The 14259-nt window shown below is 38.9% G+C and overlaps 1 protein-coding gene across 8 annotated transcripts in view; it reads right to left on the minus strand.

Annotated features, from left to right (window-relative positions):
- The window catches only part of LOC110066609 (uncharacterized), a 36740-nt gene that overhangs the window by 10276 nt on the left and 12205 nt on the right, over positions 1–14259 (minus strand). For 4 of the 8 annotated variants that reach the window (XM_089272985.1, XM_089272989.1, XM_089272984.1 and 1 more), the window contains exons 2-9: positions 9886–9939; positions 8300–8807; positions 2730–3287; positions 1978–2216; positions 1187–1327; positions 735–902; positions 347–421; positions 153–257 (exon numbers count right to left, since the gene is read on the minus strand). In XM_089272985.1, coding sequence (XP_089129111.1) covers positions 153–257; positions 347–421; positions 735–902; positions 1187–1327; positions 1978–2216; positions 2730–3287; positions 8300–8807; positions 9886–9909 — 1818 coding nt within the window. In that variant the 5' untranslated portion in view covers positions 9910–9939. Of the gene's footprint in view, positions 1–152; positions 258–346; positions 422–734; positions 903–1186; positions 1328–1977; positions 2217–2729; positions 3288–5095; positions 5521–8299; positions 8940–9885; positions 9940–10135; positions 10225–10265; positions 10320–14259 lie in introns of those variants that run through there. The other 4 variants (XM_089272987.1, XM_089272990.1, XM_089272983.1 and 1 more) reach the window with 4 other exon arrangements.

A 14259-nucleotide genomic window follows, 5' to 3' on the forward strand; every position in this document is an offset into this window, starting at 1 on the left:
TGAAAGAACAAAAACATTTTTTCAGTATGCAGGTGTCACTGAGACACACACGGTGGACAAACTGTCTAAAACTATTACTTTAAGAGCTAAAAGCGTACGATTGACAATTTTCAAAAATGGTTCACGATATATAGGATCAATGTTTCTTTTACCGGCATTGTGCCTGCTCGAGATCTCTTTCTGCGGTTGTTCAGGAATTCTGCAATGTCGGCAGCAAGGCTCTCGGCGTTTTCTCTTTCGATATCCCCTTCAAATTTCTGAAAAAAGTTAAATAAGTCAACATTTGCAAAGAGTTTACTTCAGAGATGATTTATATCTAACACTGAACGATAGCGGCTTTCCTTACCAGTGACACTGAAGTTTGGCGGTGTTTCTTGACGTAAATTTCGTCGTCGTCGATCGACTTCCTTCTTAAACGGTTCTAAAATAAAACAAGAGTAGCGTAAGTCGAGTAACTCACCAGTGTAACTGACTTTAACAATGTCAAACACATTCTCAGCATCTCAGAACGTCTTCAGCACAAAGTTTGTCAGCACAAAGTTCACCTGGGCATGATTGATATCCAGTTTCTCCTTAGAACATCTAATTTTATCAAGCAGATGGGTGATAAGAATATTGACAATTATCAATTTGGGGATATCGTCTTTGTGTATAACCAAATTCTCACAACTATTATTAAACAAATTTCTGGGAATAATTAAGTAGCTTGGTGAAGAATAATCAATTATATGTACCGTTTGCACATTGTCTTTACTCTGTGCTTGCACGCCCATGGTGGACAGGTAATGTCCAAAGGATTCGACCGGAAGTGACACTGTGTGTGCCAGTTTCCTTCTCAACTGTGGACTGCCTTGTGGACTTGGCCCGGGACTGGGAGCGGCTTGAACCTCAGAAAGAATTCTCTGAAATATAAACATATCATTGTAAAAAGTATAAAGCTGAGTCTTACCACATATCTTTTATGTCATTGTGTGTGTTTTGAAATTCAGCTGTGGTGATAAGTCAAGATATGTTTCTGCCGCGCAATGTACGAAGGCTTTTGCGGTACACTATCACATATTCTTGACAAGGAGACCCCTAGCTCTTCCTTTGTACTCTCACGACTTCGCTATTTTAAAAAGGGTTTTTTTTTCTTTGTGGAAGTGATTATTTTTGGATATGAGTACCACAATGCACTGCGGCTCACCTGATGCCTCTCTCTGATATCTGCGTCCTCTTCAAGAGTCAGAGGTGATGACCGCGGCGATCTCTGGGGTGCTAAACCTTCTTCATTTATTTGAGAGGGAGTTGGGGACGAAGAACTTGAGGCCAGATCATCTTGAGAATGCTGTTAGACGAAACAAGAGCAACTCGTTAAAACAAGGAAAAATTACACTGGTCAGTCTATCTTGACTAAAACGCGATTTTTATGCTATATTGACTTGTCTGTCTGTCTTTCCTTATTGTACTTCTAGTCCTCCTCTGTGTAAGCTGTTTTTACTGTGCTTCATTACAGACAGAAAACTACAACATGAGTGTTTTCGCTACGATCCCAGCAAAAAGGTTTAGGAACACTTGACTAGTTTGTAGCCTTCTTTCAGTGTCTAGTTTGAAAATAACCGATGATGTACACTCACAAGAATTCCCTTAGAAGATATTTTCCCTAACACTCTCTGAGCAGCTCCCAACGGCGTCGAAGTCTTCTAGGTTGTACAAGATGTTTGAGGTATGCGAACTCCCGGCCTTACAGGAGAGGTGGGGTGGGGTGGGGTGCGGAACATTGCTGTTTTCATTGACAACACAGAAAGTGTACCAAACGTTTTTTTCCAGGATTTTAGTTCTAGGAGTGTCATAGTTCCTCAGTGCATGACAGCATGAGGAAGATGTTGCTGAGACTTCAAACTTAAGGACTGATTTGATTGACCGTCGCAAAACCAGACCACGGACCACGAGCCCGCGAGTGACATAAGTAGTGTAATCTAAAAAGCTTAAACTTACCCTCGAAGTGGGAGATGGTGATCTGGAGCTGTCTTCACTCGCATTATCCTCCTCATATGGTGAAATAGTCACCTCAGGGACTGTAGTTAGCTCAGCATCGTGGAACGATGAGGGTCTTGAACGTATCATGAAGTCAGATGACAGGGGGTTATTTCCATCTGACACGCGACGCTTTGGAATGGACGCGGCATCTTTGCGATAGGGGTTCTTAGTCCTTGCTGTGCTTTCTCCACACCCGTCTGAAAAGTAAAGATAAAACACAAATGAAGAGATCCAGGCTAGTCACATGGAAATGCAAAGGGTGTGGTGCTGCTATTTCAGAATTAGAATGCACTTTGACTCGGCATATATTGACTTCGTCCAACACAAAACAGCCCCATTCAGTGTAATGCTAAATGATTTATCTCCTGCCTGGAGGCAAGTCTCATTACTTGCAGTAGAGCCAATTATTGTGGCTAGATCACTTCGACAAAAGATAGATGAACAAAAACATAATAAATCGCCAGACATTACCTGCCAGCCTTAGTTCGTTTCTCAACCATTTTGGATATCTCGTCAGCAAGACAAATCGCATTCTCTTATTTATTTCTCACAAATGTTTCTCTTTATATCTCGCATTCATCCCAAACTTGCCACGCTTTGCTTTCGTTTTGTTCATTGCAGCTGAACAGATTCAATCCACTACTAACAGAGTGAATCTCTGTTAGGGGGGATAACCCTTGGGAGAAAAGGGAGGGAGGGTGATCACTCACCTAATAAACTTGGTGAGCTGGAAGCCCTTTGCAATTCATTCAGACCAAGGTTATTAGCAATCATCGGATCAGTCCAGTATCTTCGCGTTTCGCTAAATTTTCTTCTTTCTTGGACGCTCTGTGTTTGAATGGCGAACAGCTGACTTTGCAAAAACTGAACCTTTGTCGCATCAGTCAAATTTGTGTCTTGGTACTCAGGTCCCGCGCATATATTATCACTCTCATCATTGAGGCTTGTAGAGTGGAACTCAGACTCCACGCTTTTGTCGTTATTCTCGGTGTCCGAGCTTTCGACAGATTCAGTTTTATCCTCGAAGGTTTCTAAATCATCGGTTGATGTGGATTTATCTTCCGTGAGTATTGTGTACACGATATCGTCTGTTGATGTTGATATAGTCTTGGTAATCTTGACTGGTGGAATGCTCTGTGTTTGATTACAGTCTCTTTCCACAGCTTCTTCGCCGTTGTATAATTCATATTTAGGTGTCGGACTGCTGCTTGCTTGTGGTAAATGCTCGCTGAGGTCTCGGTCTTTCGGGTGTTCACTGCGATCAGAATCTACATAAATGAATAAATAAATAAATACAATAAGACAATAGAATTCAATCGGTAATCGTGTGCAAAAGTGAACAAAAAAATGATCGTTCACACAGTTCACAAATTCACATTCTTTTGAACACGTTTTCTTCGAAATTAAGATCGTTTCCTGAACACAGTCGAACTCTGTGACGGTATTCAGCTGAGTTCGACAGTCGAATTCACAAGAGAGATTTTCAATCGGTTACCCTTCTCGAACTATTATCGATTTAGTACCTTAACTTCGCCTGCCACTAACGGTTGTCCCGACTTTAAAGGTCTTAAAAAGATCGATATATATTAATTTTCCTGACACAATATCCATACAGTGTCAACTAGGTAGGTAATGAGAATAAAGAAAACCAACAACTAAGGGATGCTGCCTTTATGTTCTACCAAATTTTCAAGACTAACATTTAAAAAAAAATTATCGCATTTAGTAAGAGGTCGTATCTTCCCGTCTATTTTCATCATTTACTTTTGTTTGTCAAATAACTAGAATGTTGCGCGCGTGTGGCATTGTAGCTATTGTTATTTTTGTGAAATGTGGCGTCTCAAGAGCAGTAGACCAAGAATTTCTGGGGTAAAAATGGTCAGAAATTCATAACTGGAGCTAGCGGAGGAAAACGGTAAATTGCAGCTGAAGGAACTAAACCAGCCGATTCGAGGAAATCGTCTTATCAAGAACCTTCATGATTTTTGTCAAATAAATTACGGTAGTTTCACTACTCGAGTTCTCCTGGACTCATTACTAAATTCCCGGCAAAGTTCTTTGGTATGATACTATGTCATCATAGCACCAACACCTTCTATCACATATTTGTACTCTGAACTATTACAATGAAAACTGACTCATTCGGATTACCACAAAAAAAAAGGTTCATTGTGCGGTCAACGAAAAGAATTGAGTAAGACATCTCAGAGCACCAAGGCGATTAACTAAATAAATAAACAAACAATTTATATGTATGAGAATCGTGACCAGAATTTCTATAAAAATAGTGCCGCGCACTTCCGATTGTCGGTATATTGGGGTTTATGTCCAAAATAGGTGCAATTCACTTCTGATAAGTACTTATATTTACTTTAGGTGAAATTAATTGACGTGTCTTATAGACACAAGGTTAACTTGAGGGCATCACGTAACTTTTATTGTAGAACAATGCTTTATCCTAATTAAACTTTTCATTTGCGTAATCAGTCTAGCAGAACTGCCGGTCCAGGGTCAGTCATGTTAGTCAGCACGTCGCAAATATATCTTCCAAGAGTTATTCATCACAGGAAAGGATTCTCCTGATATCTTCACAGAGAAATGTCCATTTTTAACGATGGTACAGTATACTGAACTTAAGTTTAGAATTTTGTTTAATGATCGGTATTACTATTCAAAAGATCAGCCAATAGAATGCTGCAATTAAATTAAGTCTGTAAAATCTCGTTATACTTTTCGTGCAAACTTCGATTTTGCAGACTTCAAATACAAAACCTGTTTCTACTAATTTAATTGCCCTCCAAATGTTTCGCAGTTTTCTTATGCGTGTAATTCCACCTGAGGTTCTACAATGTTTTAAAAAACTAACCAGCAGGTTTTTCATTATGGTGAAAACAAAGTATTACAAACTACGACTTACTCCCACACAGAAAATCTGGATGTGTCTGTTACAGCCTCTGGTTTTTCAGTTTTTACCACAATGATCAGTAGATACTAAATAAGATATGCGAAAATGAAAACAACCTATCGTGTGACTAATAAAAGGAAACTCCAACCGCGAGATAAATGTCGTATTTACCTCTCAGTGTAGGGACGGAAAGGCTGTCGCTGTCTGCTGGTGGTTTTTCAGTCGTGAGATAAATGTAATGAAGTCCAGCGACATTTTGTAGCATCACTGCGCGAAGTTTTGGTTTGTCTTCTCCAGTATGCATGGCTGTTCTTGGCAGGACCATAGTGTCAGGATTTCTGCTCATTCTCGCGCGTGTGAGCATTTAACCACCGATTGCTAATAAATATTTTATGAGGATCAAAAAGCAATTACTGATGTTCACCAGTGACCCATAACACTCTCGTCCCTTCTGCTTCATTTGAATTCAGTAAACATTCAGCTTTGTTTACGTGTCACGTATCAGGGTAAAGGTTTCCATTGCAATTGTAAATTAATTTGGTGTTGCTTAAACCATTTTAGTATCCGTGACTTTGTATTTCGTTGTTATCAGCTCCCAATCAATTCAGGATTAAAAAAGAAAACGGGAAAATGACGTATGTTATTCAAGTCCTTCCGGAACTTTTAAATACATCTCACAAAAACAGTTGTTTTCATAGGGATTTACTCTGGATCAACAATCTTTTGTACCACAATTGTCAATTAAAAGTGTACGTTTTCCCTCACGTCTCAAAATTGTGCGGTAGTCAAAGTATGCTCGACAAAGACAACTGTAATCCATAGCATAGAAAATGGAAAAAGAGCTATGAAAAGACATAATTGAATAGACACAGGAATGTGGTAGTAATAGAAAGATACATAAGAGCTAAACGAAGTGTTCATTTGATTTGTACAAGCGTATTCTCAAATTCATAAGCAAGTAATCTAAGTAAACGACTTCCAATTCTGTTCAAGTCAGCTGCAAATTAATATTACTTATTGCGACATAGATTAATTTGCTCAGCTTAAAAAATGAAGCGACAACACTTAAATTCTTAGAATACGTCGGTTGTTCCCAAATAAACTTAATATAACATCCTGGGAGGTCTACGAGATACTCCAGAAATTAACGCCCAATTCTGTAAATTTTAGTGTTTTTAAGTAAAATTGAAAAAAGCAAAAAAGACTTAAGTGGAATGTGACGCGATAACGTGAGAGACAATTAAACTCTTTGTATGGTGTTTTACTCTCATTTGAAAATAACAGCACGGTGTAAGACAAAGACAAAGAAATCTCGAAAATATTGACTGAGTGAAGATAATGCTTGTAGAGGATTGTCCGAAATCCCTTTGTTTGTTATGTTGTTGTTTGACTTGGACGTGTTAGTTGTTGAAGCTAAGTGCCCTCATTACATTTCTTCGCTTGGATCTAGCACAATAAAGACGGAGGAATGTTTTACATTTCAAATACATTTGAGACATTTGAGGGACATGCCTAAATGAGTGAAATGAACGCTACTGGACAAATTGAAGGTCTCCCTACCAGTCGTCATAAATCCTGCATTATTATGCTCAGGAGAATGTAATTTTTGAGATCACCAAGTCTTTTATTCTCACACATGTCAAAGCTACTTATATTTGTCATTAAGGTAACTGAAAAGTTAACCGATATTGTACTACATTAAAGAGCTGACATGTCGAACGACAGACGTTGACTAATGAACACTGGTTTTGGTCATAGATTCTACGTGGTATTCTAGAAATCTGGAGCTAAGCCTGAGCAAGATCATACTTGTATACACATGTTACTCTGGAATTTGGAGAAAGGGGAACTAACAATATCTGAACCGGCCTGAGTTGCCTTTAGCCGTCCTTGTAAAAACGAGTCCTCATGTCGTATTGTATCAAAATGTCTTTGATTTGTATGGGTAATCAAGTGAGTTCGAGTGCAATTTGGAATAGATAAGCACAACTAAATTTTTCAAAGACCAAAAAATTGGCACGAGCACTTAAGGCGAAATTTACTAGTGCTTAGTTATTCCAAATAAGCCCTTTGCACGATCCGGTCACATGGTAAAAAATCACTGGGACGCAAGTTGCGCAGTGGGACAAAGACAGGTCAAGGTGTAATGGTACGAACTGCTTTGTTTTGGAAGTCCAACTGTACAACATGCATCCCAGCATGTGTGATTTTGTACCATTGCACGAGAAAAATCACTTGATTACTTAATAATATACATGTAATTTGATTCAACTTTCTGCACTCAATTTCAACTTTTTGCGCTGTTTGGAATGAATTGACGTGCTCTCAGCCAATCAGCGTGCTGAAATTTTTGCATGTACACAATGTAAATTATTACCATGGAAATAAAGGTGCAAGTGAAATACGCTTTCATATGAATTGTTTAACACGGAGGACTTTGACACCTGAAACTTGGAAATGGTATATGTAACTTCGCTACCACGTAAATCTACCTGACGATCCTAACGCCGCAGAAACGATTACTGAAAATTTGGTGATGACTTCATTAGTTAGAACTTCGAAGGCTTCGCTTTAACTCAACAACGTTTCCTGTTTTGTCTCACCACGGTTAATTGCTTAGTATATCCCATGCTGTTTAGCTATGTAGGAAATTGAAAATTGTCTTATAAAAGATCGGCTCTGATAAGGTTTCAATTTGAAAACAAATTAAAAATAGACTAGGCAAAGCTAATAAGTGGATTGTCAAATTGGTTATTTAAAATCAATAGACGTGTTCAGCCTGGAAAATGCAGCAAAACAATAAAATAAAAAATGGAGAATAAGAAAATGCCGTACGAAGAAACTATGAAGCATGTAGACCCAAGCAGGATTTGTTTGCACAACAACCTGCATATGATATGCAATTTATTACGAGCAAGCAAATACCGCACCCCGCGCAAGAATATTATGGGTGTTTCCTACTGAAACTTAATTCTGGTGCTCTCGACTGAATAAAATGTCTTAAATCTTACACTTTTTGCAAAGATATTTTTGACCAATACAACGATAAGCTGGCACGGGTATGTATGAGATAATGTCAGTTCTAACACATGAATGAAAAGCGACCAAAACATTCAGACTGAATGTATACAATGAGAAATATTTTCCTTTCAAACTCAATTGAATGGTCATGAATAGCCTTTCAATGAAATTGTTTACCAAGTAAAACAAATTCATTATAGACAAACTTCAGCAGGTTCTATATTCACTTTTTGCTTCACTTGGTGTTAGAAAAATTGGGGTAACATTCTCAGCTCACAGGAAGTGAATGTAAATTGACGTCTTTTATCTTTCACGTCAAGCATAATAAAAGAAAGTGAAACCTGGACTACATACCTGATTCATCGTCGTAAAATCCAAGTAAAGTTCTTTCGTATTTCCTCAAATTCAACTTAAGTTGTCTGTTTTCTTTAGCGAGTCTTTTAAATGTCTTGAGTGCTTTCATCTCTCTTTGGAGTGCATTTTGTAAGCGTTCACGGAGTATCTTATTTTCTGCTCTCAGTATCTGATACCTTTCATTCAAGTGTGAGTTCTCCGGCATGACTCGCAAAATGTCCTGCAAGTGCGGTTGGTTTCCGCTGGAAGAACGCGATATTGAGTTCATGTTTTCGTCGGTGTAGGGGCGGCCACCATTACCAGGAATTCCGTAGGTTAGTTCGTCGGTGAGTAAGCTGTTATCGTGCAAGTTTTGATCAAGATATCCTTGCCTTTGTGTGCTCCTGGAGTTTGGAATGTATTCTCTTGTTCTTCGCCTTCTCAGCGGTGGCGATCGACCAGCTTGTACTCGCTCAGCGATTCCAGTTCTCGCCATGTCACGGTCTGACGACATCTCTTGCCAAAAAACCTGGTAATAAAAAATTTTCCTGTTAAACAAACTTGCAGCATTTAACAAGCATAAAACACTTTTTATCAATTTCAAATTCGCATTTGTTACTTTCAGAGCTGATTGGATGAACATCATAACAACATTTTATTGGCTTGTTATTGATGCACGCATGTCTGATTTCTGCCCGCCAGGAGATACTGAGAGAAATAACCACTTATTAGTCACTTCTGCACGGGAAATGTAGCTTAGCCCTTAGGGAAAATACTAATAAAGCTTGCAAAACACTAAAGCTCAATAGAGATATTAATACAGAATATGCACCCAGGAACTTTAGTCTTGTTAGTATGATTTAAGGTGGGAAAAATTGGCTTCCAAGATCTAATTGATATAATCAAAGAAATATCTCAAAAGTTAAGGTTCACCTGCAAGTCCACGCAACTTCTAAATTTTTGCACCGGAATACTGGTTGCTTTTGAAGATGCATGAGCGGTCTGTTTGAGCTAGGTGGCTCGAACTTTTGTCCATTTTCGTTTCGTAGAGGTGATAGAAACACAATGCATTTGTAATTAGAAGTCTTTTGTAACTTAAAATATGCAGGTAGAAACTAAAAGGTGACACCGCTATTGTCGTCCATTCTGCTTCTTAGACAAACGATTCAAACGACCGACTGCAATATCAGTTATATTTCGTGATGATAATCTTCTGGTAAACTGATTGCACGCAAAAATTTATGACTAAACATTCACCGGCTAGCCTTGTCTTTTCTTTCACCTCTTTCAGGGCTGTGGTGTAACCTTTGGTTTATTAGCAAAAGGGACGTCAGAGCAATAAAAGAATAACGCTGTCTCTTGGGGCTGGCTGGACTTATAGTTACCGCACATCGTCAAATTACCTGGGATGACACTAAACCGTTCGAGCGCTCGATGCCTATTGGACAAAGTGAAGTTATAGTCTTTTGTGTTCGATCGTATAGCTGTGTTGATAGATTTTAATTATGTCAAAATTCTTCAGAGGTGAAGAACTAAACACAAAAGTGACACCTCTGGGCACGTTTTCACGTCCCAAATAACAAGACAACGTCGAATGTGCATGTTACCTGTGTTGCTTCAGACACTAACATTGGCAATCAAAATCCACCTCGTGTCATCTCCTGCAAATAAAGCACAAAAACATTCGGTGCTTTGTTTAAGTGGCAAAAATTATGCTTTAAAATGAGATTGTTAAATAACGCGGCTTCCAAGAGATCTCTGACACTGAGAAACAAGCAGCTTTACTTCTCTTTACAAAACATGGATAGCGCAAGTGCTTATTAGTACCAAGTTATCGTAATATACTTTCCGGCGTACTTGAAATGAAGCTCCAAATAGGTCTTAATCAAAATTGAACCTCTTGAGGTCTCAAGAATTACTTCAAAAACGCCTCAACCAGTGTTGACATGGCTAAACGCAGTGTAAATCAATTTTCAAGAGGTTTTACCCTGAAGCTTGAAGCGGAATAACGTCGTTTGGTTTCGGTGAAGAGGCCATTACAAGGGACTGTTGAATGGTCATGCAAAACAAACACACAGAACCAGTGAATTAAATTAGTCGTTTGCATGTGCAAACTTAAAAAGCAAACAACAACTTACGTCTCTTGAAATTCCATAGATTTTGAGTAACTTCTGCGAAATACTTTTGCTGTAGATTTTACTTAATGGAGCACAGTCTTAAGTAGGTGGCAGGGTGTATCGTTTTGATAGTAAAATAGCCTGATAGCATTGTAAGCGAACGAAGAGACTTGATTATGTGATAAGTGTTTAATTCAGTGATGGCATTTCGTCAGAAAGAAAGCTATATGGTGGGATTACCGAGATGGAAACGTCGCTTTGTGTCTATATCCATTGACAAGCTCTTGATCTTAACGAAGCGGTGCATAAACGTACAAAGTTAATCAGTAGCTCACATAGGACAAAACAAAATCAATAACACAGTTTTTCTGTTGTTTTTATAACCTTTCTCGTTCTTTTAAAGTGCTTTTCTTTAGAACTTGTCTGAAATAGTTTTTCTTTAATCTTTCATGAAAATGAGAGGAAGGTTCCAGATCCAGTGTTCAAACTGATGGCCAAATAAATTCCCTGAAAGAGGAACTCGAACTTTTTTACACTGCAGGGCGTTTCGAGGTTAAATATGTAGACAACACAGCGATCGTTGACAAAGCAAAACAAATTTTAAATTCCAATCGGCAAAGACGCGCAAAGTGTAGCAAAACTGAATATATTTATCCTTCAAAAAGCCCACCGCCCCTATGTACTTTTAACGATGTGATTAGTCTCTATAGAAACTGTTGTGCTGCGTAGGTGTCAAGTGAAACTGACACAGTTGATTATCAGCTTGAAGCTGACAGAGCTAAATTGACCACCTCAGCTGAACTTTCTAGCAGTAAGCCCTTCTTCGAATTTTAAAAGTAAAATTGAGTGTTGTGGGTTGCTTGCTTCCTGTGTGTATGGAGTTACCTAATCGGAGAAGCATGGGAAGGGAGATTGCGCGAATAAATCGATAATAAGAAACAAATTAATTAATTCATTAATTATTTAAACCGGAACCTTTGGTTGATCCCAAGGGGAGAGACCCAAAATGCCGATTTGAAAGATAAATTGTTGTTCTGAAAATTTTCGTTTTTCAATGTTGCCTCGATGGACACAAAGGTCACAGACAACCATGTTTTTGAAAGAATGTGCGGCAAAATTGGAGACATTTTTGTGGCTATTTATCACGCCTTAAAATGACGCGGAAGTGATTTCTTTGCCTCCTTTCTGTCTCTCTAATGTACAACATTTTGCACGGAGATCAAGTTATTCAGCCATTACGTTACTAGAGGTGCAATTAAAACGATCGGTGACTAGGACTCAAGATGTCAACAGTACTGTAAATGAAACGAAAACAGTTACACTGCGCGCACGAATGGCGGGCAAGAAGATGGATGAAGCCAATTTCTGTAAAAGTCTGTAGTGAACACCAAAAGTTGGTAGTGAACACCTCTACGTTAATTAATCTATTGACTCCGACTGGATATAAACGAGACAACAAAATTAATTGATAATCTTCAATTGCAAAATTGTTTGACCGTTCGTCTTAACTACAAGGGGTATACAAACTGACGAAGAGAATGGCATAGCTTGGGCGAATTTCTATTCCTTTTGCGACCCAATTGCTTGCGACTCAACTATCAGCTACCAGTGAATGAAACAAAATTTAGCATTAAAACTGATTAGCCTAAGTATCTTTAGCAGAAACTTCCCTGTTTTTTAGTCCAAACAGCAAAATATAAAAAAGAAAATATACCACAGAATGATGTGAACTGACTTTAGAGTTATTTGACTCTAACTGCTTACCCGAATGTATAATCCTGGCTACCTAATCGGCCACAGAACTGTTGTTTTACAAGTTGTCGATTTTCGAGTGGAAACATGAAAGCTGAAATTTAAGCGAAATCTGTTTGGGCCAAGATGTTATAATTTGACTCGAGCCACCACTAAATAAGAAAGCCTCTCGAACTTTGGTTGTTGAACCTGTGGTACAGATACCTCAGTGTCGAACAGGTTATTTTAAAAGCATGAAACATACTTTAGAGAGCCGTGTTCTATACATCGTTTCGCAAAATTTTGTATCAGCCAATGTTTGGATCAACATTGAGCAGCGGGCAAAATTAAGGACTTAAACAAAACCATGCTGAATTCTCTTTAGAACAAACAACCTAAACTATTTATTTGAATTTAGGCCATCCCCCCTTTTTTTTTTCGCTTATTGTCGAATGCGTTTTCTGATTTTGGGTCGGTCGGTCGGAAAAGGAAAACAAAAACAAAAATAAAATTGGAAAAGGAGTCTGGAGCTAGGAGGCCCGTTACCTCAGCATAATATCCGTGAAGCCTGGAAACGATAAGGTGTGGTTACAAAGTCAACATCGCGGCAATGGAGGAAGGAAAAAGTCGACGTCGTTGTTAAAATCAAACAAGAACAGGGAAAAACTAAAAATCTGTAAGGCAAAAAATTGCTTATGTTTCAGATTAAAGTGACAATTGTTTGAAATAATGTCTCATTGCCTTCATTGCCTTCTGTGTAACTTTTTCTTTTTTTTTTTGAAAACGCGAAAATCTGGGTCGGTCGGACGACGCTAAACAGAGAAAAAAAAGGGATGGCCTTATTATCAAGCAAATGACCGTAAAACAGTTGATAGAGAACATAATTCAGTAAAAAAAAAACCTTTGCTTCGCTTTCTTCTGATCCAATCGCGCTATTACTTGCGAGGTTTCCGTACGTGCGCCATGACGAGTGGCCCGACTCGCTCATGCATATCTCCAGGCAAAACCGCTGACTTATTCACCGCAGACGTCGGGTATGGCTATTTAACAATTATTCCATTCGCGCTTGTTGGATATGAGATGGTAAATAGCCAACGAGGCCCAGTTGGCTATAACCAATCTCATATCCAACAAGCGCGAATGGAATAATTGTTTATTAAATTCGGTGCGTTTGTATACTTGGAAATTATAGTTTAATTTTATTGGATTTTAATTTTACTAAGCGACCGGAAGTCGATGTGGTAAAAACAACAACAAGTGGGAAATCACATGACATGCGCACCGTTTGTAAAATTAGTTGAATGAAAAATTTGAAAGCGAAGCAAGCGAATTTGCTGAATGAAATTACAATCAAGTAGAATTCAAGGAACATCTATCAAATGAAGGAGATGTAACCCTGGTCAGGAAGTTTGAAAAGCGTTCAAGTTCGAGTCATGGAGAAGAGCCGAATAATTGTGCACTTGCACATTGCCGTTGTAATAATGCTGCGGAAAACTTTGATCGCCATGTGACACAGACGTTGTGCCAAAATTATTCTCGACAATACCTCTTTCAGGATTCCCTTGCTTTGAAAGCCTTGGCATTTCGAGCTGTATGTGTGAAGCTCATTGTTGGCCAGATTCAGAGTCAGGGACAGAAACTATCTGAACGTCAGATTCATCTTCAGAATCCCCGAGGCCAACCTGATGGTTTTTCGTGGCTGGTAAAGAACCGGGCTTACTTCGGTTCAGCTCAAAACACTCAACTCCTTAAGGTGTTTTTCACAACGACATAATTGTTGGCGCTAGCTGTCGTTGATTCTCTCGTCCTCATCGGCCAAAAAAGAGACCGAGACAAAACTAGGTCGTCCTCTGTAGCTGGGCGGGATTTTTGCTCTCGACCGATCCGAGCTCGCTTAAGTCGAACATTTTCCTCATCTGCTCATTGGAAATTGGTTTCTTATGGACTACGCCGGCAATGATGCCTGTTTTCCTGAGGCCTTTTAAAAATGCTCTAATAATTTATTTGCCTGGTCAGAGATAGTGGAAAACGGTTTATTGTTCGGCGGCGTGCGAAGGAAGTGATCAATGGCGGCTCCTATGGATTTCGTGGATGAACTTTTGTAATACGTGCCATCTTTCTTCCTCGCAGACG

The sequence above is a fragment of the Orbicella faveolata genome, unplaced genomic scaffold, assembly GCF_042242905.1.
Source record: "Orbicella faveolata isolate gen_17 unplaced genomic scaffold, um_ofav_v1 contig_35, whole genome shotgun sequence".
Classification (NCBI taxonomy): domain Eukaryota; kingdom Metazoa; phylum Cnidaria; class Anthozoa; order Scleractinia; family Merulinidae; genus Orbicella; species Orbicella faveolata.